Source organism: Mustela nigripes, chromosome 4, assembly GCF_022355385.1.
Source record: "Mustela nigripes isolate SB6536 chromosome 4, MUSNIG.SB6536, whole genome shotgun sequence".
Classification (NCBI taxonomy): domain Eukaryota; kingdom Metazoa; phylum Chordata; class Mammalia; order Carnivora; family Mustelidae; genus Mustela; species Mustela nigripes.
Window position 1 is genome coordinate 72,478,845 of NC_081560.1, and position 26,516 is coordinate 72,505,360.

A 26,516-nucleotide genomic window follows, 5' to 3' on the forward strand; every position below is an offset into this window, starting at 1 on the left:
ATATATATATGTGTGTGTGTGTGTGTGTGTATGTATGTGTGTGTGTGTGTGTGTGTGTGTGTATGTATATATATATATATATATATATATATATATATATGGTTTTTTTGTGGTTTTTTTTTTGCCATTTCCCCAAGATGCACACACTAGTTCTAATGTGAGGAGTGCGAGATAGCAGCCCCCTTCCCAACAAGGATCTCACTGCAGCTGACAAATGTTCCCAGATTGGGAGAGATTATTTTGACCTAGACATCTGGTCAGCACTTCTACCCTCTCATTTGTCTGGGGAATAAACCTGTGGATGTGTTAAATAGGTTATCCATAGCTGACTGGGTACTACACTAGGACTCTGGAGACACTGGTGACATTAACATTAATAACTTAACACATTGCTTACTAACAGGTTCAAGGTTAAGGTTATTTTCCATTGTTGGGCCAAAGGTATACATGTTTAAAATGAGGGATTTGGACAAAAAATCTCTGAGTTTCCTTCAAAATACAAAGAAAATCTAAAAATGAAAAATTTTGGAAATGTAAATGTAGTGTGTTTTCTTACACAATTATAACAGATTTGTGTCAACTTTCCCTTCACAGACTTGCTGCCTTATCTGAAAAACAAAAATAAAACTTTCGCAATGATAAGATTCTACTGACAACTGGATGAGGGCTTCAAAAATAACATCACATTCTGCTTCCAACTCTTGGAGTGAAAGGCTGTCAAACCATACTTATTTTATGTTATTCTTTTAACATTAATATTTAGTGATTCTGATTAGATGCTCCCAACATATTTTAAGTAGGCTGAGAGTTTAACAATACATTTTCAGAAACTACCTCTGACTTTTCTTATTATGCCTTTCTTTATATCTTTCCTGTCCCATTCTCATGGGGGAAGGGCACTCAATGTGCCAACTCACTGACCCCATTCTATGACTTCCAGGCTCGTTCTAAACACAGTTTCCACATCTAACATTTGCGGTTGTTGTTTCACACAATAGATTCCTCAGCTGGCAACTCTAACTCCAAAGCTGGAAAGAAAAACCAAACACTTCAATCTGCATTTTATATCAATATCCTTCCAGATCAAAAATTAGAATGTCAAATAACTTGACAGATATTTAACTGAGAGACGTTCCAGTTTTAAGGTTTGAATTTTTGCAAGAAGTATATTATTTTTGATCTATAAGCCTGATTATACACATCAAGTTTATTTTTATAGTATGTGATAAAACAGACTATTTTTCAGACATGTACCTAAAATTTCTAAGCAACAGAGATCATTAGTTCTCAATTTTTTTTGTACTTTCGATCTCAGGACCCTGGGATCATGACCTGAGCTGAAGGCAGATGCTTAACCGACTAAGCCACCCAGGCTCCCCTCCAGTACTGTCTTTTATGAACACGAGAAAAGAAAAGTCCTAGCTTCTTCCTATGTTGATCCACTATAAAGGAAGAAATCACTCAAGGTGAGAAGAAAATTTTTAATATTAATATAAATATGTATTACTCCAAAAGTAAATAAACCAACCCACATTGCATTTTAAAAACCTTAGAAAACAGAAGAGGAAAAGCAAACTAATATTGAACTGACAGTATTAAAGTGAAGGGAAAAAAATCATCAAAATCACAACTTTTGTAACTACATCTACCTTTCAGAATTTACAATCTACCTCAGATTTTCCACGGTAGCCAGTTTCTCTAGCTCCTATTAAAAATTTCAGAAAACACGTACTTCAGACTACAATGACTCACTATAACCAAGATTCTAGTATAAATCAGGCCTGTTGACATATGTATCAGGGGAGGCTGGTCTGGGCTACATTTTAAAATGTAGCTTCTTGGAAGGGAAAGAGCAGGAGACAGAGGAAGAGCCACGAATAAGAGACATCAGTGAATTGTTAAACTCAAAGCAACCTTTTACATATACCTATAGGTTAACCGAACTCACGTTCAAGTGTATGCACTGTTGTCCTGAGGAGCCTGTGAGTGTTCCGTGATTCTGAGGTTAGTTTCAATGCCGCTCTTGCTAACATCACCTACCATTCCCCACCCTGGTCATTACTGCCAGCACTCGGTGCTGGAGCCATCTCACATGCGGATTTTTTTCTAAAAACACAATGGTGTATTTCAACTCAGATCCTGCATCACTTATCTGATTTACTGCCAACAATTCTGCCCTCATACGGTATAGTAAAAAAAAAAAAAAAAAAAAGAAAAGAAAAGAAAAGAAAAACCCAAACCATAATAGTTTTGCATATTGAAATCCCTCTGCCCAGAAGGTTTCCATCCACGGTGGAGAATGAGATGATCACCCCTATTTGTAGCAGTCTGTTCTGCATTTTAAGATGTCTCATTACCTCACAGGCATGATATGGCTAAAAATGAACTAACACTCTTTTGAATCTCCTTATTTCCATGGAGTTGGAAGCTGCCATTCTTAGCAATCAACCCCCATCCACATTGCTTCAATCTGCTTTACAGTGACTGAACGGAGAGGTTTCTCACAGACAGAGTAGAATATGCATATGAGTTGCAATTCATATATTTCTTTCTTGTTTCCACTTACAGTTTTTAAAAAACCCATATAGATGGGGGTTTTTTAAGAGGATTTTTAGGGCAGTGAAAGTCTTCTTTCTGTATGATACTATAATGGCAAATACATCATTATAATTTGTCAAAACCCATAGAATGTACCACACCAAGAGTGACCCTGATTTAAACCACAGACTCTGGGTGATAGTGACACACCAGTGTAGGTTCACCAGTGGTCACAGATGTGCCATTCTGGTGGGAATGTTGATAATTATCCGAATGTGGGGGGGCAGGGAACACATACGAATTCTATATATATTTCTGCTCAATTTTGCTGTGCACCTAAAACCACTCTAAAACACAAAGTCTATTTAAAAGGAGAACAGAATCTCTCCTATATGCAGTATCTTTGCATACCTGTGAGAAGTCACATTGCGATAAGACAAAACAGAACAATATAATGTCACCATCATTGTCCCCATCACCCATCCCCCTTGAATGTGAGAAAAACTTTTGAAGGGATGAGTGGGATATTAAGCAAGATTTAAATAATGAAGCTAAGTGAGGATGTTCTGATCAGAGAGAAGGTGATTTTAAGTATCAACATTCATTTTCAAAAGGGTTACCACATCTTTAAAATAACTATCTAGTTCACATATCAAGCAAAATTACTTCTAACATGCAATCTTGATAATCTTTTTGATAGATTATCAGATATGTACATTTTAATTTGGAGGATTCAATGAAGGCTAGAAAAATTAGGTTAAAATTAGATCTTTGGTTCCTACTGCACCATTAGTTGCTCTAAAAATATTCTTCAGTTTTCATATGTACATGAGAACAACTCCCAGAACTTTGCATTAAAATTGCTCATGCTTTAAACTGCTGAGAAAACCTCTTAAAAGCAGAGTGACACCTCACTGGAAAGTACAGTTAATTCTGCTAATAGAAAATATATTCTGAAACAAAGAGCAAAAATGAACCCTACAGACCAAACAAACGCACTAAGTTATATCTAACCTTGAAGTTGTAACTACGGCTTCCACGGTGAATTTTATATGCTAATGATAAAAAAAAGAATTAAAGGTCTATACTTTGGGGACTAACAGGCATTTATTCAGACATTTTCTATTTATCAAACTGACAGACCACTGTGCATCTGAAAGCAGCTGATTTCTTTCTGTTTTCCCCTAGACCCCCACTCCCCACCCCACCCCCCCACCCCCCAGCGAATTCGAGAGACCCATTACAAACAAACCCCACGCTTGCCACAGTCTCTAAAGACTTCTGTCTCTGATGTGTCCCACAAATTAATCTAAAATGTGATTTACAATAATTTCCTCTCTTAAATCAAGATGAGGAACAGGGAACAGCCTGGAGGAGGAAACTACCAACATTAGGAAGGTAATATTTTAGACCTCTGGTGGGAAAGAGACCCATCCCGTTTTCCTTGATTAAAACCACAGAGCTGTTTAACGTGGTTCCTGCATTGGAAAGTAAGTGAAAGAAAAAGAAAAAAATATATATATATTAGATATATGCCAAAAGCTTCCATGCTTACATTACAGAGTTCTCACTGTCTCTTTTCTTTAGGGTCAAATTTAGCCCGCTGTCTTTCCACAGAGTTAGGCATGATCCTTTAAAACATAGGAGAGTAGCAGGGAAAGGTGGAGGACACCATCCTTGTCTTGCAGGGACTGCAGGAAAGTCTAGAGATTCATCTATTTTGTTTTCATCTCATTTATATGGAAATACACCCTTAAGTTTCATACTATTATACTGCAAATGAACATTAATTTCTCGGTGAATTTATTTATGCATTTACTTGTCATACTTCAATAATTTTCTTTTAATGTGATCTCAGCGCATATTATAAAACTGCGGCTCTCATCTGTTTGAATTTCCAGAAGACGGAATAAAAAAAAATTAGATTCAAGGGAGGGATGGTAGAGTACTGGTTCCAGATTCAATGGACCGATTTTAATCACCAGCAAATATCTGGTTATTAGAAAATAAATTAATAATTTTGGAAACATACAAACATGAAAAACCCCAGCAGTCCAATGCTCCCGTCTTATTTCAGTGGAGGAGCCTAAGGATCAGAAAGAATAAATGGCTTCGTGAAAGTCACAGGCTAGTTACAGACAGAGCCAGCTTTCCTAATTCAATGTTCAACATATTTTGCCCTCAATAACAGTATAGCAAGATGATCATTTAAGGCCTGCAGAGTAGGAATTGCAAATCGTAAACACCTTCTCTGTGTGTTTACATTCACTCAGTGACATGTATTTCTGCAGCCCAAGGTTATAAACATAGTAAATACCAAGCAGGTATATAGGGCCTAAGCTTCAAAGCAATCCTGAGGTTCCCAACACTATGAAGTTTTTTAACTTTTGACTGTGCCCAGCCAAAATAGCACCAATGAAGAGAAAATTAGTTTAACTGCTGGTTTACCAGAGCAAATCAGCAGAAATTAGTAAATTTAGGTGGGTCTTAGTCTTTTTTTTAAAAAAGATTTTATTTATTTATTTGAGAGACAGAGTGCAAGCAAGCATGAGCAGAGAGAGGGACAGAAGAAGAGGGAGAAGCAGACTCCCCGCTGAGAAGGGAGCCCGATGCGAGGCTGGATCCCAACCTGAGCCAAAGATAGACGCTTAACCTACCGAGCCACCCAAGAGCCTCAGTGGGTCTTAGTCTTTACACTACTACTCAATTTAGTCATACATTTTTTAATTCATTTGAACAATATTTGCCGAATGCCTACTACGTGCTAAGGATGGTTTCAGACATAGCACAGGCAACAGTGAGAAAGACGAGTCCCTGCCCTCACAGAACTTACAATCAGGTAGTGGAATAAAAAACTAAACATAAACAAATGAACACAATCATTATTTCAGCGCTCCGTAAGAGCTACTGAAGAACTCCAGCTTTGTGACCAGTTACCTGTGCGATCAAGCCTCCCAGAACTCAGGGCTCTTTCAAAAACATGGGTTACTATACCTTATCAGATTGAAGAAACAATGAAACAAGGATTTCTAAGTGTCTGGCACTCAGAATAAATTCAATAAATTTCTCTGTTCCCCACACTCTCCAGGTAGTTTTTCTAATAAAAATAGTAACATTTACAACATGGCACCTGTACTCAGATTTCATTGGTCTCTCTTAATCAATTTTCACATTAAAAAAAAAAAGGACAAAAGAACTGCTTCTAAACCTCTTTATACATCAAAGTCTGAATTAAGACCTGGCATTTCTAATTGTTCTGCTTCCTGGAACCATCCCATTTTGACTGTCGAGCTTCTCTCCACAGCTTCTACTGTGCTTCCTTCAGCTCAGACATAAACACGTGCCCAAGTGCAGTAAATCACAGTTAATTGCATGTCTTAAATTAAAAGACAAAAATAATGCACAATTAATTGGGGGGAAATTGTCAATTGGTGGTTGAGTCTCACTTATTACACTTCATGCACAGGATGCACGCCAAGGGTGTGTTCCAGGCACGGAGACTCGGTTGGCGACGCTAAGCGGGGGAGGTGCATGGCACAAGCCTTCTGCAGAGTGGGCTGGTGCAAGAAATCAGGGGCTGTAGAATATGGACCCTGCAAGTGCTGCACCCAGGCTTCCTGGACAAGGCCTTTCAGTGCAAGCCTGCCCCCAAGAGGGAAATGAAGCAAGCCCCAAAATGGTCATTGGTGAGGGACTGAATGAAGAGGCCTGGGCTACAAAAGGAAAAATCTAAGCTGTTAGAAAATATTTTTTTCACATTTAACAACATGACAAAATGTGCATGGCATATTCTTGGGTGAAAATTGTTTACAAACAAAATGTTTCAGAAAGGCAAAGCATTGAGGATGAGGGGAAAGGAAACAAGGAAAACGGGAAGGTTTGCTCTGAGCATCTCTAAATTTTCTAATTTTCTAAAACACTTCTAAATTGTTTAAAACTGCATTTCAATTTATTCAGAATCTGATATTATAAAATGTCAGCTTTAAAGACTCAAAAGAATCTTTTAAGATAAACTTACCTGACAATTATAATAAAAACATTGCCATAAAATTAAAAAATAATCCCTAGTAAGCACTTACATATAATCCCATTATACCCTTGATCATACAAACAAAATCAACTTCGTAAAATGTATTTAATAAATATACAAGAAAAGCATGTTCGATAGAATTAAATGTTCAAAGCAATTACTTACTCCAACATATACCTTACAGTATATTATTAAAAAACCAAAAGAAAATCACTACGAAGCCTTATTAATTTACTGATACTGACAACTACAAAATATGCTCACGGCAAATCCAATAATCCTGTATTTGAGGAACAATAAATCTCTTCTCCACCCACCTACTCTCCCATTATTTCCTACTCTGTAATACAAAGACCTTATGTCTGGCCACCTTGTATTATTCTGATGCTAAAATGTGGCAATAGACCACACACACAAGCACACACACACACATAAATGTGGCAATAAACTACACACATATACACACACAGAATTTCATCATCTCTACCAACTAGATGGGAATGACACTTTCACAATATATCACTCGTTATGCTAACTTTTCTTCTATTTCAATTTTAGAAGAAAAGAATACATAAAACACAACAGAGTAGATTCATTCCAAAGGTACTGAACAGTCTACTAACCTTGGAATAGGAAATAGACATTTCTTGCTCTTTTATTTATCAGGAGGTGGGGTGGGAAAAGATAATCATATTTCAGCAAAAGCCTGTATCTCAACCTCAGGCATGTTTATGTCCCCAGGGTAATATTTCCATTCCACTCTTAATGGAACAAATTTCTAATCAGAATATGTATTCAAAAATAATTGAGGGAATGCGATGTCAACGTATCACGCTGCCATCAGTATCCCTGGCGCCGGGAATCGACTCGGCACCCTCTCTGCTGTGACAGTGCCAGGCCAAAGCAGGAATGTCACACTTGATGAGGGGAAGAGAGCTAGCAGGGATGATACAATTTTGCTTCCCTTTGTGGGCTCAACACAGAGTCTGGAGGAAAGCTTCCAAGCTGGAAGAGGCCAACCTCAAAACTTTGAGGAAGGGATGACTTCTAATGACTGAAAACCACAATTTTTAAATCAGAATCTGTGTCTACTTTTATAAAGCTATTGAGAATTCTTGAAACAGTCATTTCTGGAAAACTTAACCTTGGCCCTAGATTTTTAAATTATTAAAACTGCTGGGCAATATACAGTATTGAATGTATTTTGTGATGCCCCAGAAAAGTCCAGAGGCTTAAGTTCAGGTTTCGTCAAGTCTGACAACAAATTGATAATTGTGAAAACTGGGTGATGGGTTAGGGAAGGGTTCCTTATACTATCCTCCTGCTTTGGAATGGGTTTGACATTTTGCATAATAAAAGGTGAAAAAAAATTGGATTTCTTTCAATATATTTCATGATCAAAACTGAACTGACTTTTCCTTTAGAAATACATGAGATCTGATTTATGCTTATGATTATTCAAGACTCTAACAAGCAGTGTGAATTTTTAATAGCGCTACGAAGCTTGATGTTGATCATTAAAAAAAAAAATTCCTTCAATCCTCCAAAAAATGTTACCATGATCTATAATGATGGAAGAAGAACACCTAAACAAACGCAGTGCCACCATCTGCCTGGCATTCTCACAGTGTGACAAAATAGACTGGTAATTAACTGCTTTCCTACCGAAATCTGCCAGCTTTAACTCCCCCGTGTCACTGATCAGAAGGTTCTGTGGTTTCAGGTCTCTGTGCAAAATATAACGCTGGTGGATGTAAGACAGCCCTCGCAGCAACTGAAATAAAAACAACTGAAAAAATAGGGAGACAAAAGTTAAAATCTGAACACAGATAAAAGCCAGTTTCTACATACAGTCTGTCAAGAACTTGTATTTGGTAAAAATGGGTACCCATCACTAAATTTCCTACCCAAATTATTTGAGGAGAATGTGCATAAAGGTATGGAAATCTTTAGTTCGTTAACAAGTAAATCTGAAATTTTCTAGGGGCTTATTACGTCAACCCAGGGTAAAACCCTCCCCAGCCAGGAATCTATAATCCAATCTGTACTCTGTAACTTGGGTGAAATGTAAAGAATTGATTCTTGATAATATCTGATTTCCTCAGGCTTCTATTGATGCTTGAGACACAGGGGAAAAAAAATCTATCCATAACATTATCAACAGAAGCAGATTTTTTTACCAAGTTTATGTAAATGTGCACATATTTACTTCCATAGAAAGGACATAAACATGTTATCCAGTGATTCACCCATTAACATGCTTTAAGGAATGGAAAGATAAGATGATTTCAATAATTAAAACAAAACAGTCACATGGCCCAATTAATACTACATTGTAATTATACTGCTTTTGCACATATGGCCATAGAGATTAGGCTGTTGCCTAAAGACAGACATGCACCTTCACTGATTACAAAGCAGACCCATCTGAAAGGAAACAGAAAACAGAGAAACCAAGAATTTAAGAGCAATACTTTTATAAGAAATAATTTTAGGAAGTGACTGATGGCCTTCTGTGTTTAGTTTCATACTGGATCATATCAAAAATTCCTATTTTGATAATAACAAAATGTGATTTGCAAGGGTGTCCAATATTCTGTTTATGAAAAAGGAAACACTTTATTTTATTCATTTATCCATTCATTTATTTATTTTTAATATTTTTACTTATTTATTTGACAGAGCATGAGAGAGATCACAAGTAGGCAGAGAGGCAGGCAGAGAAAGAGGGGGAAGCAGGCTCCCCGCTGAGCAGAGAGCCCGATGCGGAGCTCCATCCCAGGACCCAGAGATCATAACCTGAGCCGAAGGCAGAGGCCTAACCCACTGAGCCACCCAGGCACCCCATTTATTCATTTATTTTTAAGCAGGCTCCATGCCCAGCACAGATCCCAAAGAGGGGCTTGAACTCATGACCATTAGATGGAGACCTAAGCTGAAATCAAGAGTCGGACACTTAACTGACTGAGCCAGCCAGGTGCCCTGAAAAGGGAAATATTTTAAAACTACTGACTTCACAAAATAATCCTAATAATTTCTAGTTTTTAGCAATGAATCTTTTTTTTTTTTGTCCTGCGTGGTCTACAGCTATTCCTTGGAGAAGTGCTTTCACTGGTAGCATTTTAAATGACTAATCAGATGGGACTTCTTTCTTCCTGTATTGTTCCGTAGTACAAGAAACACTGTTTTTTGTTTATTTTTTGCTATCCAATGGAATATTTTGAGTCTTCCATTTTTTTCCTTACCGTAGCCCTCAGTAAGGGCCTTACCTATTTATGTTTTTGTGTTAATTGTGACTAGTTTATAACATGTTCCTTGTCCGAATAGTCCCACTTATCTATATAACCCGTGGCTGTTGTTTTAAGGTGTTATCTCTGGGGTCTTCTTTCTAGTTTTTAGCAACAAATCTTTTTTTTTTTTAAAGATTTTATCTATTTATTTGAAAGAGAGTGAGAGCGAGAGATATCACAGAGGAAGAGAGAGAGGCAGACTTGCCACTGAGAGGGGAGCTGATGCGGGACTAGATCCCAGGACCCTGAGATCACGATCTGAGCCGAAAAGAGACATTTAACTTATTGAGCCATCCAGGTGCTCCTAGAAATCAATCTTTTAAAACACAAAAGGAAAACAATGTTTTAAGAGCCATCAATATTCCAGTCTACATAATTAGCTAGTGAAAAAAAAGCAGTTTCAGGGAGATTAGTATGAGTTAGTTGCCAACGATTGATGATATAAGGATTCCAAAATACTTAAATGGAAGAGACTTGCAACTCCTTGAGGGCCCTGGAAGCTGGCATTTCTGGACTGCTTTCCAACCTGTGGGTGGCTATGAAAGCCAGGTATACTTTTTACAGGGTGGATACACTGAAATCACAGAAAGATAAATTCAGTTCAAAATCTTTGTACATGATGACAACCTATGGAGCAGCAAAGGCCCGGGGTCATTATTTCCACAATTTCAGCATCAGAAAGAAAAAGTCTGTTCTGTGTTAGCCTAGATTAAATTAGTGGCTCAAGAACCTCAGGAAGCAAACATCCCTCTAGCCTCCTCCCCTCAATCTTCCCTGTGTGGCAGATGAAAAGACTTACCACTATGGCCAGCAGCTTCCAGCTTCATTCTTTACCCCTAATACCCCCTCCATCCTGAAGCCTAAGTTTACAATTTCTACAAAAATCCATTTTCCTTCAGTTTAGAAGGGAAAAAGTGAGCCAATAAAGCTACTTTGTGTTTTCAAAAGCCTAAAAACAAAAGGCAAAAGCAGACCAATGAACTTGATTGCAAAAAATGAACTGATTTTAAAAAGAAAGTTCAGCCTTCTGCCAGGAGCTAACTGACCTTTAGGGCGCAGCAGAGACTTAGTGGAATGTGACCACCTATTTAACTGTGGCCATGAGTCTCACTTTCACAGACAGAAAGGGCCAACTGCCATTCTATGGATGGATTAGAGAATACAACCCTAGTCCGTAATGATTTTAATGACAGAGGTACTACTATTATCATCTCTGTAGTCGTGATAAGGAAACTGAGCACAGTTTCTCAAAGTCGTACAGCAATTAAGTGGCAGAACGAGGACTCGAACCCAGGCAGTTCGATTCCAAAGTCCACAGTCTTGACCACTTCACTGTAGGAATCTTGGTCAGAAGTCAACACAAGTAGACAAAATGTTGACTCAGAAGCTGCTTCCTCTAACTGACAGGTTCAAGTCTAGGCATAGAATACCACAGCCTTCTAGGCTGCTGAGTGAGCAGTGGGGCCGGCTGGGTGCTTGGGCTCTATGTTCCCTGACTTCAAGCAATCTCACCCACCCCAACGCTGAGCACAGGGCTCTTAAAGCCTTTACCCTTATTCTTGCCTCTTTTCTGACAAAAAAAAGCCCCCTTTCCCCACTGCCTGTGATTCCCCAGATATTTCTTAGGTCTCATCTCAAGAACCGCTCCTCCCCAGAGCCTGCTATGACCATGTCACCAGGCCCTCACTCCCTCCACAGGTGTGTGTGAGGTGCTCCTCCCGCTGTGCTCCAGGGGCGGCCTCTGCGTGTGTCTACCACATATCTAGTACCCCGCCTCTCACAGGCTGTGTGCCTTAACCATCTTCCTAGCCCGGGCACGCAGCTGACACTCCTACACCAGTAATGTGATTACTGAGCTGAATTTAGAGACATCTGGATGAAGCAGATACAAAAATAACAGATAGGGAACAATGCCATGGGATTTTCTAAACACTAGGGGTAGAAGTGGGTAAAATCAGGCAGTCCCAAAGGGCTCTTCTTTTAATACCTTTACTAATTAGTGAAAATATATAATCCTCATGCTAATAGAGAAGCTATTCAAATGGGATACCATATTAAAGGAGATTAAGAAAACTGGTGTCAGGGAAGGAGGCAACTACACACTCCAATTACAACTGTGTACATGACAAACGAAGCCCAGACAAAATAAATACGGCCCCAAACAGGGTCCGAGCCCCCAAACAAATTTTAGCTCTTCGAGCAGTGCACAAAGTCAAGTCAAAACAAATCTCCATAGAATAAATTTATTAAGTGCCAACTGTGTGCCAGGCCAGGTGCTGTCATGCACGAGGGATGCAGAGACGAGTAAGGTATTAGACGGAGTCCCTGGACCCCAGGAGCTCACAGCTCCCTGGGTATGAGAGACACACAAGCAGATGGCTACCACTTTGAGAAATCTGCACTGTGTCAGCAACACAAACTGAGCGTAACTTAAAAAAAAAAAAAAAAAAAAAAAAAAAGGATCCCCCGTAAGTCGAAGAGCCACCCGTGGAAGGGATAAATCAGAGCAATCTTATCACTCATCACAATGTAAAATTTTCCTAGGACATCAAACTGAACAGTCCCTGGATGCACAACTTGAAATGATGTGTTATATTGACAGACCTTTTGCTACCCTGGGGGAAAAGACTCAAGTGACCAAGCAAGCAGGTCACTAGATAAGTTAAGAAAAACCTAAATAAAAGAAAAGACAATGTATAAAACTAGACAATGTATAAGACAATATATAAAAGACAACTCATCATAAAAATAATGGTGGGGGGGGACAACAGTACACTTTACTATAAACATTAGAAAAGTTGGTGTTTTAGCAGCAATATTTAAATGTACTTAACAGAATAGGCACTGCTAGCTGGGGGAAGGCTGTAAGGAAGCAGTGGCCTGGCTAAGTTAAATAGAATGGAATATTCTGTGGCAATGTCTTAAGAACTCACATCTTGGAAATCTCTTCTGTTAGATAAGCAGGCAAATACCTAACTTTCTCATATAAATTTTTGAGAAAACCATCCAACTTGATTGTATTAAATCACCATACAATAACCTACACTTGATCTTTTTGAAAAACCAGAGGGACAGTGTGAGGACAAGAAAGACCACCAAAGAGGGGGCCACAGGCACAGAAAAGGGTACAAATCATCTTTGGTATTTGCTAATAAAACTTGGTACATATCGATGGAATCTCAGCAACTGAAAAGAGGGGGACTGATACCAACTGAAAGTTGACTCTAATTTAAAAGCTGTTCCGAGTACTCTACATGTATCATTCAATCCTTTCCGTCAATCATCTTGTATTTTTTTTTCTTTTCTTTTAATTAAGAAAACTAAGCCCTAGACGCACAAGAAACTTACTCCAAGTAATTCGTTCATGACTCAGTGTGTGTGAACTTCCCATGACATCATCTTAAAAGGGGTTGGTGCTTGGTAATGCATGGATGAACAGAGATGTAGACCCAATATAGCAAAAGTGCTTTTCCTAAGTGAACCCAAGTTTGTTAAAGTCTCAATTCGTATGTAACATAATGAGTATATAATTGCTGAATTTGTTTTTGCTATTTAAAATCCTCTCAGAAATTAGTAACATGGATTTATAGGTATTGAAGTTGATTAAGTATTATCAATAGATATGAAATTCTCTCCCCATCTTTCTAGTATAGTAGCCATAAGGTCTTCCTAAAAATATGTTGTCACCTCAGGATATTCTCTTCAACTTTATAAAAGGAGATTCCTCCAAATTCTTCAACATAACCACTGAGGATTTATACTCTAGTTTGAATAGGTTCACTTTCTGCAGTACAAACCCCAATGGGAAAATGCCTTAAATAGCAATGATCTGATGAATGGGGACATTTTTGCCAGCAGCAGATCTATCTATATATAGCCCAGTTGTCCTGTCATCTCTGGCAGGATGCTCGTATTCTCTGTGCCATGCTCTATACTTCTTGGGGACAGACTTTAATACTTCATCTATTCCCTTATGAAACTTTTTAGGTTTTAAGTAGGTAAATAAAAAAATCAAGATAAGGCCTTTAATCAAAAAAATCTTAAGTGGGTAAAAGGCATACATTGTTGGACTCAGTATATCTTATTACCCAGAAGAATTTTTGGCACCTACAGTAAACAACAAGATTTATATTCCCTTCCCTTTCAAAGTCTATAGATGTGTGATTGGTGGTTAGAGTCATTAGGTTCTATGAATGATCTGAAATGCATGAGTTTTTTAATATATGTGGTTCACCTTCATATGAAACGAAGCACAGAGAACATCTTAACAGATTTTCATGGGTCAACTTTCTTTAAGGAGTGTCTAGAGTCTCTCGGGGCTTACAGGAGGCTTATTAGAGCTATTAGCAAGGGGCCCTATGCTTTATGGTATACAACCAATTCTCAGAAAGACATTTAATGTACTTTTCTGCTCCCCAGGAACCAAGTTTAACATCTGTGGATCTCAAATTTCTCATCTTGAGAATGACTGATTGAGTCTTAGATACCTTTAATAGTCATTCCCCTTGTAATGCACCATTTCATAATTTTTTGATAACAGAAATGAAAGGAACTCACAAATAAAAGAGCTGTAATACTGCCATTTACCAAGTGCTTTTGATGACAGACATTGTGCTAAATATTTTACACTCACTTAGATAATTTAATCCTCCCAACACCTCTGCCAGAGAGAGGTTATTATCCCTATTTCACAGATAAAGAAACAAAGGCTCAAAGAAATTAAATGAATCAGCTAAAGGGCCACAGAGCAAGAGGTAATACTAATATCTGAACCCATTTTTGTCTTGTTCTGACACCCAGTAATTAAGCGTACTGCTTGTGTATGGTTTAATTTTTTTAAGTACATATGCTATTTGCTTGAAGTAGTTATACATGGTATGAAACTAAGGCTAGAAAAATGACAGTGGCCAATAAACCAAAGTTTATTATTCATAAATACTTCAAATAATATGTTCCATGTTTACCACTATATTTAAAAACCCATAGGCAGTATAAACATGAAATTACCTGGACCTCAAACTTTTTGGAGGTAAAATATAATTAGAAACTTTGAGACCCCAAAACATTTGAGAAATGTCAAAATATTTTACAATATACATCAGATAATGGTATCATTACAATATTAGGTCTTCTGAAAATTTTAAAGGCCCCAGTGTGATTTGGCATGACTCATTCCAAGTAGGTGAGTTTCTAATATGCAAATACCTAATGCAAATACCAAATCCTAACTGCAAATACAATGTACAGAATTCATGCCAAACACGTCCTACAAAACATCATTGCAGTTTCATGTATTAAATTTTTTTTTAAAAGAATGCTTAGCATGTCATATGGAGATGTAAGGGAGCCAAAAACAAAGCCCCAGATATTCAATATTACGGTATAATTTACGTGTCACTTTGGACATCCTTGACAGTGTGAAGTGTGCTACTGGGGCAAGTAAGACACGAATATCCATGCCCAGCCATCAGTCTGTAGGTGTATACTTTTTTGCCATGTACTACAGATAGGTACAGTTCCTGGAAAATCAAGAGTCCCAGGAGTAATTTGTCTTGCTACTTATTATCCTTTTTGAGATCTTCCATTTAGTTTTTTTCTTCTTTCTTCCATTCTCTCGAGGTCCTGAGATACATAACATTTTATCCTTTCCAGATAATGGAGCAATTATTTAATTTACTTTCTCTGAGATATTTACACATTAATATCTTATTCCTAAAGATGGTAATTTTTTGGAGAGGAATAACTCCAAAAATGAGAATTTCAGGTATTTGGGCAAGCCCTTGTGGGAAAGATCTTGCGCACTTTCTGTGATCTTTGTGTATTCCAGGGAAGCTGGCCTCCCATTCTGCAATCTCTTCTGGCCTCAGTGCAATGGTAGATATCAGGCAAGGTGCACAAAGACACCCATCTTAAGAAACAGATCGAAACCATGGGAACCAGAGCTGGGATGCTTACAGGGATTCAAATGGCATTTCAAAGACAGATCTTTGTTCTGTCAAATTCTTTGAAAGAAGCTCTAATACCATAAGTAGGTGTCCAAGTTATCAGGGTTTGTGTATATGATGAAGCAAGTTGGTAGAAATGAGGATAAGAATTTCCCTTTAATAAACTTGGTTAATAGCCTAAAATTAGTATTAGAATTATTCCCTAGCGAGGTAGAAACAAAATGGTCAAACTTAACATTATTTTCCAAGAGAAAAACTGAAACAGTTTTTTCAAGGAATTCAAATAACATAATCTTAAGACCTGTTGTTACCAGGTTTCTCTTTGTCCATATAGCTCAGAATTAGGCAACTGACCTGACTGACACACACTTTTTAGAACTAAAAGGAATAACATGAAATACAAATTTTTCTCATTTGTGAATGTATGTTATTCTCCCCTAACTAAAGGGTCATTCTTTTTTACACACAATGATAAGTAATAAATAAATAAATAAGTTTAAAATGGTTTTAGTGCTTTAAGTAACATCTTAGACACTAATCAACATGAAGTGTCTTAATATCAATTGATAAGACTAATACAACTTTCTAAAAAGGAGAGAGAGATAGCCCAGAAACGAACCTATGCTTATAGGTTCAACTAATCTGTGACAAAAAAGGCAAGAATATCCAATGGAAAAAAGACAGCATCTTCAATAAATGGTGCTGGAAAAACTCAAGAGTTATGCCATAGAAATCCTAGAGGAGAACACAAGTAGTAATTTCTTTGACATTGGCTACAGACACATTTTTCTAGACATGTCTCCTCAGGCAAGGGGGGAAAAAGGCAAAAATAAACTATTGGAACTACACCAAAATAAAAAGCTTCTGCACAGTGAAGGAAAGCATCAACAAAACAAAAAGGCAATCTACTGAAATGAAAAGTAATATCTGCAAATGATATGTCTGATTAAGAGTTAATGCTCAAAATATATACAGAACTTATAAACCACACACACACACACACACACTCAACCCACTTGAATAGACATTTTTCAAAAGATACCCAGATGGTCAAAAAACACATGAGAAGATGTTTAACATCACTCATAATAAGAGAAATGCAAATCAAAACCATAAGGAGATATAACCTCACACCTGTCAGAATGACTATAATCAAAAAGACAAGAAATAACAAATGTTGGTGAGAAATAGAGAAAAAGGAAACCTTGTGCACTGCTGGCAGGAATGCAAACTGATGGAACCACTATGGAAAACAGTATGGAAAGTCCTCAAAAAATTAAAAATACAAACATCATATTATCCCATAATACCACTATTGGGTATTTACACTAAGAAAATGAAAATAATAATTCAAAAAGATATAAGCATCCCTATGTTTACTGCAGCATTATTTACAATAGCCAGGGTACAGAAGCAATCCATGTAACCAGTGATAGATGAATGGATAAAGAAGAGATGATGGGGGGTCACCTAATTGGCTCAGTCGGTTAAGCCTCTGCCTTTGGCTCAGGTCATGATCTCAGGGTCCTGGGATAGAGCCCTGCATCAGGCTCTCTGCTCAGCAGGGAGCCTGCTTCCCTCTCTCTCTCTGCCTGCCTCTCTGCCTACTTGTGATGTCTCTCTCTCAAATAAATAACTTTTTTTTTTAAAAAAAGAAGAGATGGTGTGTGTTTGTGTGTATATACAAACTAAATGTCCAGCAAAATATGAATCATACACACAAACATGCACTTACTGGAATATTACTCAGCCATAAAAAAGAGATCTTGCCATTTGTGACAGCAAGGATGGACCTAGAAGTATTATGCTAAGTGAAATAAGTCAGTCAGAAAAAGGCAAATACCATCTGATTCTTCTTATATGTGGAATCAAATAAATAAACAAACAAACAAGAAGAAGAAACAGACCCATAAACAGGAAACTGGTTGTTGCCAGAGGGGAAGAGAGTGGGTAGTTGGACAAAATGGCTGAAGGGGAGTGAGAGGTACAGGTTTCCAGATAAAAACAAAATAAAATTACAATTAAAAAGAAGAGAGAGGGGTTCCTGGCTGGCTCAGTGGGTTCTGCCTTCAGCTCAGGTCATGCTCAGGGTCCTGGGATCAAGCTCTCTGCTCAGTGGGGAGCCTGCTTCCCCCCTCTCTCTGCCTGTCTCTCTGTCTGCTTGTGATCTCTCTCTCTCTCTCTCTATCAAGTAAATAAATTAAATATTTTTTTTGAAAAAGGAGAGAGAGAGATGCACACTGAAAAACTGACTAAGGTGATAAACCTTGAGTCGAAGGATCTTAGAGAAAGCTCACACACATAAGCTATAACAGAAAAATTTCAAATGGCATGAAGGGAATACTTTGAATTTGGATATAGTGATCAACAAACCTCTCTTTATATCCTGTCAGAGAGGTCTCAAATAATAGGAATGGATACATTAATGACCTTCTATGAGATGTATGGGCTAGTAACATGAAGGCTCTACCTTTCCAAAAATCAAGAAAAATCCTTGGTAGTGTGTACATAACTCTATTACTTAGGCCGATTTCCCTCCTGGGTCCTCATGTTTGTCTTAGAAAACATGCAAACAAAGGGGTCAAGTGCAGGACCCATCTTAAATGAGAGATAGGCAAGGGGAATGGCTGGAAGCTTAAAACCCAGAAGGATGTACTCTCACTGGGTACTCCCCAAGCTGGGTAATTTCATCTTACAAGTATCTGCCATCTTACAAAACAACATAGAGCATATTTCCAGTCACTGATTTCATCAATCTTTGGGGTGATTTCTTTTCAATCAGGGCTTTAAAGCACTCCTAAGAAAGACTCTGCCATTTAATTAGCTGCCTTGATTCCTTTGTCTGATCCAGATTTTTACAACCAGTCAGCAGATGATGCCAAAGATACAAAAGACATGATCTGAACAACTGAAAGCGGCTTAGTATCTTCACCAGAAATTCACTACTGAGATCCCTTCTAAATGTCTAGCAAAATATGAATCAACCCATGGAGTTTCACTTTCTTTTACCATTTCTTTTATTGTTAATCCTTCACTTTCTAGATATGGAAGATTATTTTGTTACATTAAAAATAGGATAAAAATGTCCAAAAAAAACCTGGACAGGTGCTGAGACTAAAACACTCTTTAATATCTTCATGAAATAATCCTATTTCCCAAAATACAGAATGAGAAAAGTCTCTATAAATTCACAGTAATGCATAGTAGGAAATCATTACTAGCTAAATGAGAGCTCTAATACAGAGTATGGAGAAAATCAGGTGTTATCTGATTTTCTATTTAAACATTAGAAAGTCTCATTTAGGAATCAATTCTTGGTGCCATCTGTATAAGACAATCTTAATTTGGCATAACATTATTCTGACTCTTATACACCTGCTTGTCCCCTGGACTATGAAAGAAAAATAGTGATTTTTCGAGCATAATAATCCTCATATCTTTTAAATTAATATAGATACTGAAATTTTAAAAAATGAAACTCAGCTTTATGCCAGTAGGATTTCAGATATTTCAGAGAATAAGCCACAGTATTCACAATTACTTTGGTTATTTTGGGTTATCCCAAAACAATTCTGTTAAAAAAGTGCAAATGCATTTTTGCCAAGGACTATTCTAGAAAAGCCATGAGGATAACATGGAAATGACAGTACATTACAGAAAAACACAGAAAGATCCAATATTGTCATGATATTAAGATTCATGCTTCTACGTTTTTAGGTATCAGCTGGAGACAACAGCAATTAATCTTTTTTTTCATAAACTTCAATTTTCAGTCTCTCATGATTATTAATTTTTAAAGAACATACAAAACACTGAAAGAAGGACAAAATTTAGACTGTTATAGTCATTTTCTTTACCACAATGATCAATCTGTAAATCATTGAGAGTTATAAAGAATACCAGTCCTGCATTCAACTCAACTATGGTAGCCAAAATTTAATAAAATTCAGAGTAAATGGCTTAAAGGGGGAAAAAATAAACTACCCTCCCCACCAAATTCTAACCAGTTTCTGACATACCAATTATGTTCCAGCAATTGGTTGCTATACCTTTAATCATCATAAATATTTATAACAAGGACAATGTCCTCAGGCTTTTGATTGAGATTTTAAATTGCCCTCTAAGTAATTAACTGCTAAAATTACCCATTTGTCTAAAATTGATATTATGCTAAGAAACAAACCATTAGTTAATAGTGAATATTTATTTTACAATGTCATATTGAGAGCAGACACATTTTGTGGGTAGAACAGCACAGTGATTCTAGAAATTCAGTTAACATTGACAATTTTTGCTATGAGTTTATTCCAGTACTTACTAGGAATATACATCAAGCAAGATAAAACTTTTAACAGATGTTTTGCTGGGGATCAGGATGAAATTACTGTAGAATATCCCATGCTTTGTTATGAAATCACGAGTTATGCACCATTCCAGTTGGTTTTTTTCCCCTTTCATTTTTCAATGATGCATCATTTTTGTAATGCTTGAAATTTTATCTGATTCCCATTAAGAACAATCTCAGTTCTTAGATGCATGACATCCTATATTACCATAAACAAGGATATATGAAATGTAAACAAAAATATGTACATTTTTAGAATCCAAGATAAATGTTTCACATATATTGTCTTGCTGTCCAATAAGTAAACCAAAACTCAAAATAACCAGATTTAGGGGCAAAAGGATTTGATCACTGTACTTTCTTTCTCTTCACCATAATGAATATTCAATATTTATGACACTGCAATCATTTAACGATCTACGAGCTATTTAGGCAAACACAGAGCTTTGGAGTTATTAAAGAACATATCTTTCAACATAATAGTTTATCTCACCTGGTTTTCACATCTCCTTAAATTTACAGAGAACCATTACGAGGTCTTATTTTAGCTCAACTGTTGTGTTTTTTTTTTTTTTAATGAACATCTAGCTCAGCATTATGAACAGCTGTTAACTTAGTAAATATTATCCTTATGCTCTTCATTTTGCATTCATAGATTTAAGTGACAATAAATATCACCACATGAAAAAAATACGTTAATACATCAAACAGAAATGCCCGTGGGGCATCTGTCACTATGTCATAGTCAGATGTCTTTGAGAATAATTTCACCTGCAGTGCAGACCCTGAATGTAACCCTGGAGGAGAGCATTGTGTCTAAGCAGGTGAAGAAGAAAAGCCAGCGCGTAATTAGGTGAGTGGCCTCCCATGGAAACCAACATGGTAATAAGGGCCTTCTGCGGCCGTGCACTGCAATTCAGATGCCAAACACAGGCATTAACAAGCTGCATTCTATTTTTTAACTTCCCACACCATCAGAGAAGGTAGAAGTATTATCTTCAATATGAAAATGATGACAAACCTATGTGACTGAGTGCATATAAAGTCAAATAATAAGCTAATTACGGTAATTTGATGTATTAATCATGTGGTGTAGGGAAAAGAACTTTGAACAAAGTGTCAAAAAGCCCTTTCTAGGATGCTAATCCTGGAAGGAGCTTGCTTGGTTACAGCAGATTCACTTAAAGAGGTGTTTTTCTTTTTTAATTATACCAATATTAATGTTTCAATGTTATGATTGTGTAATTGTTACTTATACCTGAGCCATCAAGCTTACTATGAATATTTTTCTTCACCCGCACAATAATTTGTTTTTCCTGGTGTTAGTGATGATCTAGTTCTTTTGTTTATTGGCTTGTTTTCCTTCATTTAATTTTCTTTATAGTTACAGCTAATTTAATGCCAAACTCTTCTCCCACCTTGGAAATCTGCTTGAACATGTTAGTTGCTCCACCTAACAATTTTCTCTTCTTGGAAATCTCTCCTGGCAACTTCTAACCTGCTCTAATAGGACCAGTGGGCTACTCTCCTGACATGATGTGTAACTGTCATCCTGGGATTCTTTTCAACACTGTTCTGAAAATCCCCTGCATCGTTCTCCTGTGCTAGCCTCTATTATTTGGTTTCTTTCTCTTCTCTGCCTTGGTTTATACCAGGTCTAGTGGAGTACACCCTTAAGTAGCTTCCTGAGAAAGGATGCTAGGGCGGGCATATTTTTCAACTTCTTGAACATCTGAAAATAATTATTTTATTCCCACTTTACTTGATAGTTTGTACAGAACACTAGGTTGAGAGAATAATTTTATTTATCTATTTTTAGTAAACTCTACATCCACTATGGAGCTTGAACTCATGATCCTGAGGTCAAGAGTCACATGCTCTTCCAACTGGCCCAGGCAGGTACCCCAAATGTTCTTTTTTTTTTTTTTTTTTAACCTGAACCATCTGCAGCCACTTTGGAAAACAGCGTGGAGATTCCTTAGGAAATTAAACAGAGAGCTACCCTATGACCCTGCAATTGCACTACTGGGTATTTACCCCAAAGATACAGATGTAGTGAAAAGAAGGGCCATCTGTACCCCAGTGTTCATAGCAGCAATGGCCACAGTCGCCAAACTGTGGAAAGAACCAAGATGCCCTTCAATGGACCAATGGATAAAGAAGATATGGTCCATATATACAATGGAGTATTGTGTCTCCATCAGAAAGGATGAATACCCAACTTTTGTAGCAACATGGATGGGACTGAAGAGATTATGCTGAGTGAAATAAGTCAAGCAGAGGTGGTCAATTATCATATGGTTTCGCTTATTTGTGGAGCATAAGGAATAACATGGAGGACATGGGGAGATGGAGAGAAGTGAGTTCGGGGAAATTGGAGGGGGAGACGAAGTATGAGAGACTGTGGACTCTGAGAAACAAACTGAGGGTTTTGGAGCAGAAGGGGGTGGGAGGTTGGGTGAGCCTGGTGGTAGATATTATGGAAGGCAGGTATTGCATGGAACATTGGGTGAGGTGCATAAACAATGCATTCTGGAGCACTGAAAAGAAATTAAAAATAAATAAATAAGAATTTAAAAAAAATAAATCTGAACCTTTTAGCCACTTCCCCAATGCTGTCCCCCTTCTGGTGTTGCTGTTGAAATACCTAATGCTTTTGTGATTCTTGGGCCATTGCAATAATGCCATTTCCTTTGTAGTACTTTTCTCTGAAACCAGTGTTCTGAAATTTTGCAATAAGGAATCTTATTGTCAGTCTATTTTCATCAAATGTTATGGGAATTTAATGGATGCTATTCATCTTGAAATTCTATCCTTCATAGCTGGAAATAGTTTAATGATTATTACCTTAATGATTCCCTCCTGTCTATTTCCTCCAATTATTCAGATGTTGGATATCCTGGACTGGACTTCTAATTTTTTTTTGACTCTTTCTTTTACATTTTTTAGATTTATGTTTTATGCTCTATTTTCCTGGCATATTTCTTTAACATTATCACCCACCTTTTTTTGTTAATTTTTATTTCTGTCCTCATATTTTTAATTTTTTATTTATTTATTTATTTATTTGACAGACAGAGATCACAAGTAGGCAAAGAGAGAGGAGGAAACAGGCTCCTGCTGAGCAGAGAACCCAACGTGGGGCTCGATCCCCAGAACCCTGGGATCATGATCTGAGCCAGAGGCAGAGGCTTTAACCCACTGAGCCACCAAGGTGCCCCCATATTTTTAATTTCTAAAGCAACTTTCTGTTCACTAAGTTCCTCTTCTTCAAAATAGCCTATATTCTTGTTTTACAGATATACTATTATTATACCTCTTGGAGAAGACTGAAAATTTTTGAAGTCTTCTTTCCTATCTTTCTCTAATTAATGCACACAACTTTGGTTCCTCCAAGCTACTTGTTTGTCAAAGGGGATCTTCACTGTAGAGTTACCCAGATTCTTCTGGTCTGTTCTCTTGGACTGGTCAGATTATCAACAAAAGACAGCAGAAATAGGTCTGACACTGCTTCTTGAAACACCACTGGCTAGACTTTGTCTCTCATGCTCTTCCCTATGGCACCCACCTCCCAGTGCCTGCCCACTGTGACCTCCTACCTCTCTGGCAGAGTGGGGAGCCACGGGGGAAAGCGGACTGTAAGGCTGTGAGAGGGAAACAGGCCAGGATTGACAGAAAGCACACATATCCTGCAGTGGTAAAGCCAGAAGGGTCTCAGGGAGGGTGATGGGACACTGTGGGTCATGGGAGGTACCGTGGGCTCTCAGCCCTGGGTCTAAGCAAATATACATCATTCCCTTCTTAAAGGGATTTTGAAATCTGATTCTGATTCTGGAAGATGAGAAGAGAGAATATATAGAGACAGAGAGACCTGCAGGTGACTCTATCATGGGGCCAAATCTAAAGACCTTTAAGTGACTACTGAGGTTTCTTATACTCTTAAATATTCCAAGAACTGAGACTGTCCAGTACAGTTTGGCAAATCCTAAAGGAGCCAAGATTTCAATAGCTATGGGTAAAGGGATATCATATATCAATATATTTTGCTGATTTTCAGTTACTCAAAAAGGCTAAGGAGAGATAAATCATATCATGCTCATTTAAAGGCAAAAATGTAGTCGAACATCAAACTGTGACCATATCAAACATCTTTTTTTTTAAGATGTTTATTTATTTATTTAACAGACAGAGATCACAAGTAGGCGGAGAGGCCAGCAGAGAGAGAAAGAGGAAGGGAAGCAGGCTCCCAGCTGAGCAGAAAGCCCGATGCAGGGCTCGATCCCAGGATCCTGGGATCATGACCTGAGCCAAAGGCAGAGGCTTTTAACCCACTGAGCCACCCAGGTGCTCCACATCAAACATCTTATGAGTGGGTATAATTCGTGCCCTATATGACTGATATCCATCTAATGTTTGACAGTATTTCTATGCCGAATGAACAAGGCATTCACCATTAAGTTTCTCACCACACTCTAGGAGGCACTAACTATTAAACCACATCTACTGCCACAGCACCACAAGGGCTGGGAACAGGGAACCAACACTAGGTATTTCAAATACAATGGATGACCATGGAATGAGAGGAAAACCTGCAAAACCTAGATGAAAGCTACTGAAACATGATTTCAAGGAAGTACAGACTAGTTACAGAGAAACCACAACGCAGACATCAGTCTCCTTACAACCACGAGAAGATAAAGGAAAAAGAAAATGGAATGGAAAAAGCAGAACTTAAAAGGCCACAAAAATCATCAGTGACACTGGCCTGAGGATGCTGAACACAGAGATGCTTTGTGGAAAAAGCTCTTTTCTTTGTTTCACCAACAAAATTTTCTACCAATACTAGCCCACAACTAATGACACACAGAGATGGTGAGAAAATGAAGCAAGAATAATAAAAATCCAGTGATGCCATGATTCCTTTTTTCCCCTTGAGATTTTACTTATTTATTTATTTAGTACAAGAGTGTGTGAACAGGGGGAGGGGCAGAGGAAGAGAAGGGAGAGAATCTTAAGCAGGCTACGCTGAGCGTGGAGCCTGGTTTGGGGCTCAGGCTCTCGACACTAAGATCATGACCTGAGCTGAAGTGAAGAGTTGGATGCTTAACCAAATGAAACACCTGCGTGGCCTTGGAAAAGGTTCAGACATGTCTTTAATCTCAATCCTATCTCTGAACTTGGAAGTCAGGAAGTCAAAGTTTGCTCAGAGTAGCTGCTGATGTCACTGAGGCTGGCAGGCCCCTGGGCTCTCCCCTGAAGGTCTCACTAGCTGGGTTCTCCACAGATCCCTAGGGTTAAGGCAGGAAACAGGAGTATGGATGCACTGTACTGTTGGTTTTGAACAAAAATCAACCCTAAGAAAAGAACATTTAAAGTGTAAAGGAGACAACTTGAAATATTTTAAGGTTTAGAAAAAAGAGAGAACAAAATTATGTTCATATTATGGTATTAATGTTTGGAGTTGGACTTACACACAGCAGGATTAATAAAACACATCTTAACATCTGTCAAAATTTATTCCCCAATCTAATGACTAAAAAAATTGTCTATGTCAATGGATACTGATTTTGAAGAAAAATAGTTAAAAAATTTCAAAGCTGTCTATGAATAAAACAAAGCAAAACAAAAATTGCACAACAAAAATGAACTATGTGAAACAACAGACTATAAGTATCATATTGAATCTATTATTTGTCTTAAACACCATGTTTTTCCAAAGTTGCTGCAAGTTCATGCATTTTAAAATTACACAACAAAACTGGCCACCATGAAAATCCTCATTATTAATGCCATAAATCTGCAACTTATTGAAAATATGAAAATAAATAACAGAAAAATGGACAATATATAAGAACAGGCAACATAATTACAAATGATCAAAAAACATGTGAAAAAGATACTCAATATTACTAGCAGTCAAGAAAACACTAATATAAAAGATATTCCATTTCTGCTCATCAGAATGGCAAAAATTAAAAGAATTGGTTATAGTCAATGCTCGTGAAAGTAGAGGAAAATAGTCCTTCTGTAAGCTACAATGTCGTGGGCAAATGTTCCAGTCAAATTCATTAAAACTGAAGTTATGTCTATTTTTTTTTTAAGATGTTGTTTATTTATTTGACAGACAGAGATCACAAGTAGGCAGAGGGAGAGGAGGAAGCAGGCTCCCTGCTGAGTAGAGAGCCCAACATGGGGCTCGATCCCAGGACCCTGGATCATGACCTGAGCCAAAGGCAGAGGCTTTAACCCACTGAGCCACCCAGGCGCCCCTGAAGTTATGTCTCTTAATAAAGAAAATCCATTAGCTGATATAAAAAAGAAGAATGTAGGGGCGCCTGGGTGGCTCAGTGGGTTAAAGCCTCTGCCTT

At 37.6% G+C, this 26,516-nt stretch overlaps 1 protein-coding gene across 3 annotated transcripts in view; it reads right to left on the minus strand.

Annotated features, from left to right (window-relative positions):
- The window catches only part of CDK14 (cyclin dependent kinase 14), a 575,395-nt gene that overhangs the window by 270,022 nt on the left and 278,857 nt on the right, over positions 1–26,516 (minus strand). For all 3 annotated transcript variants that reach the window (XM_059396884.1, XM_059396886.1, XM_059396885.1), the window contains one exon: positions 8,234–8,357. In XM_059396884.1, coding sequence (XP_059252867.1) covers positions 8,234–8,357 — 124 coding nt within the window. The remainder of the gene's footprint in view (positions 1–8,233; positions 8,358–26,516) is intronic.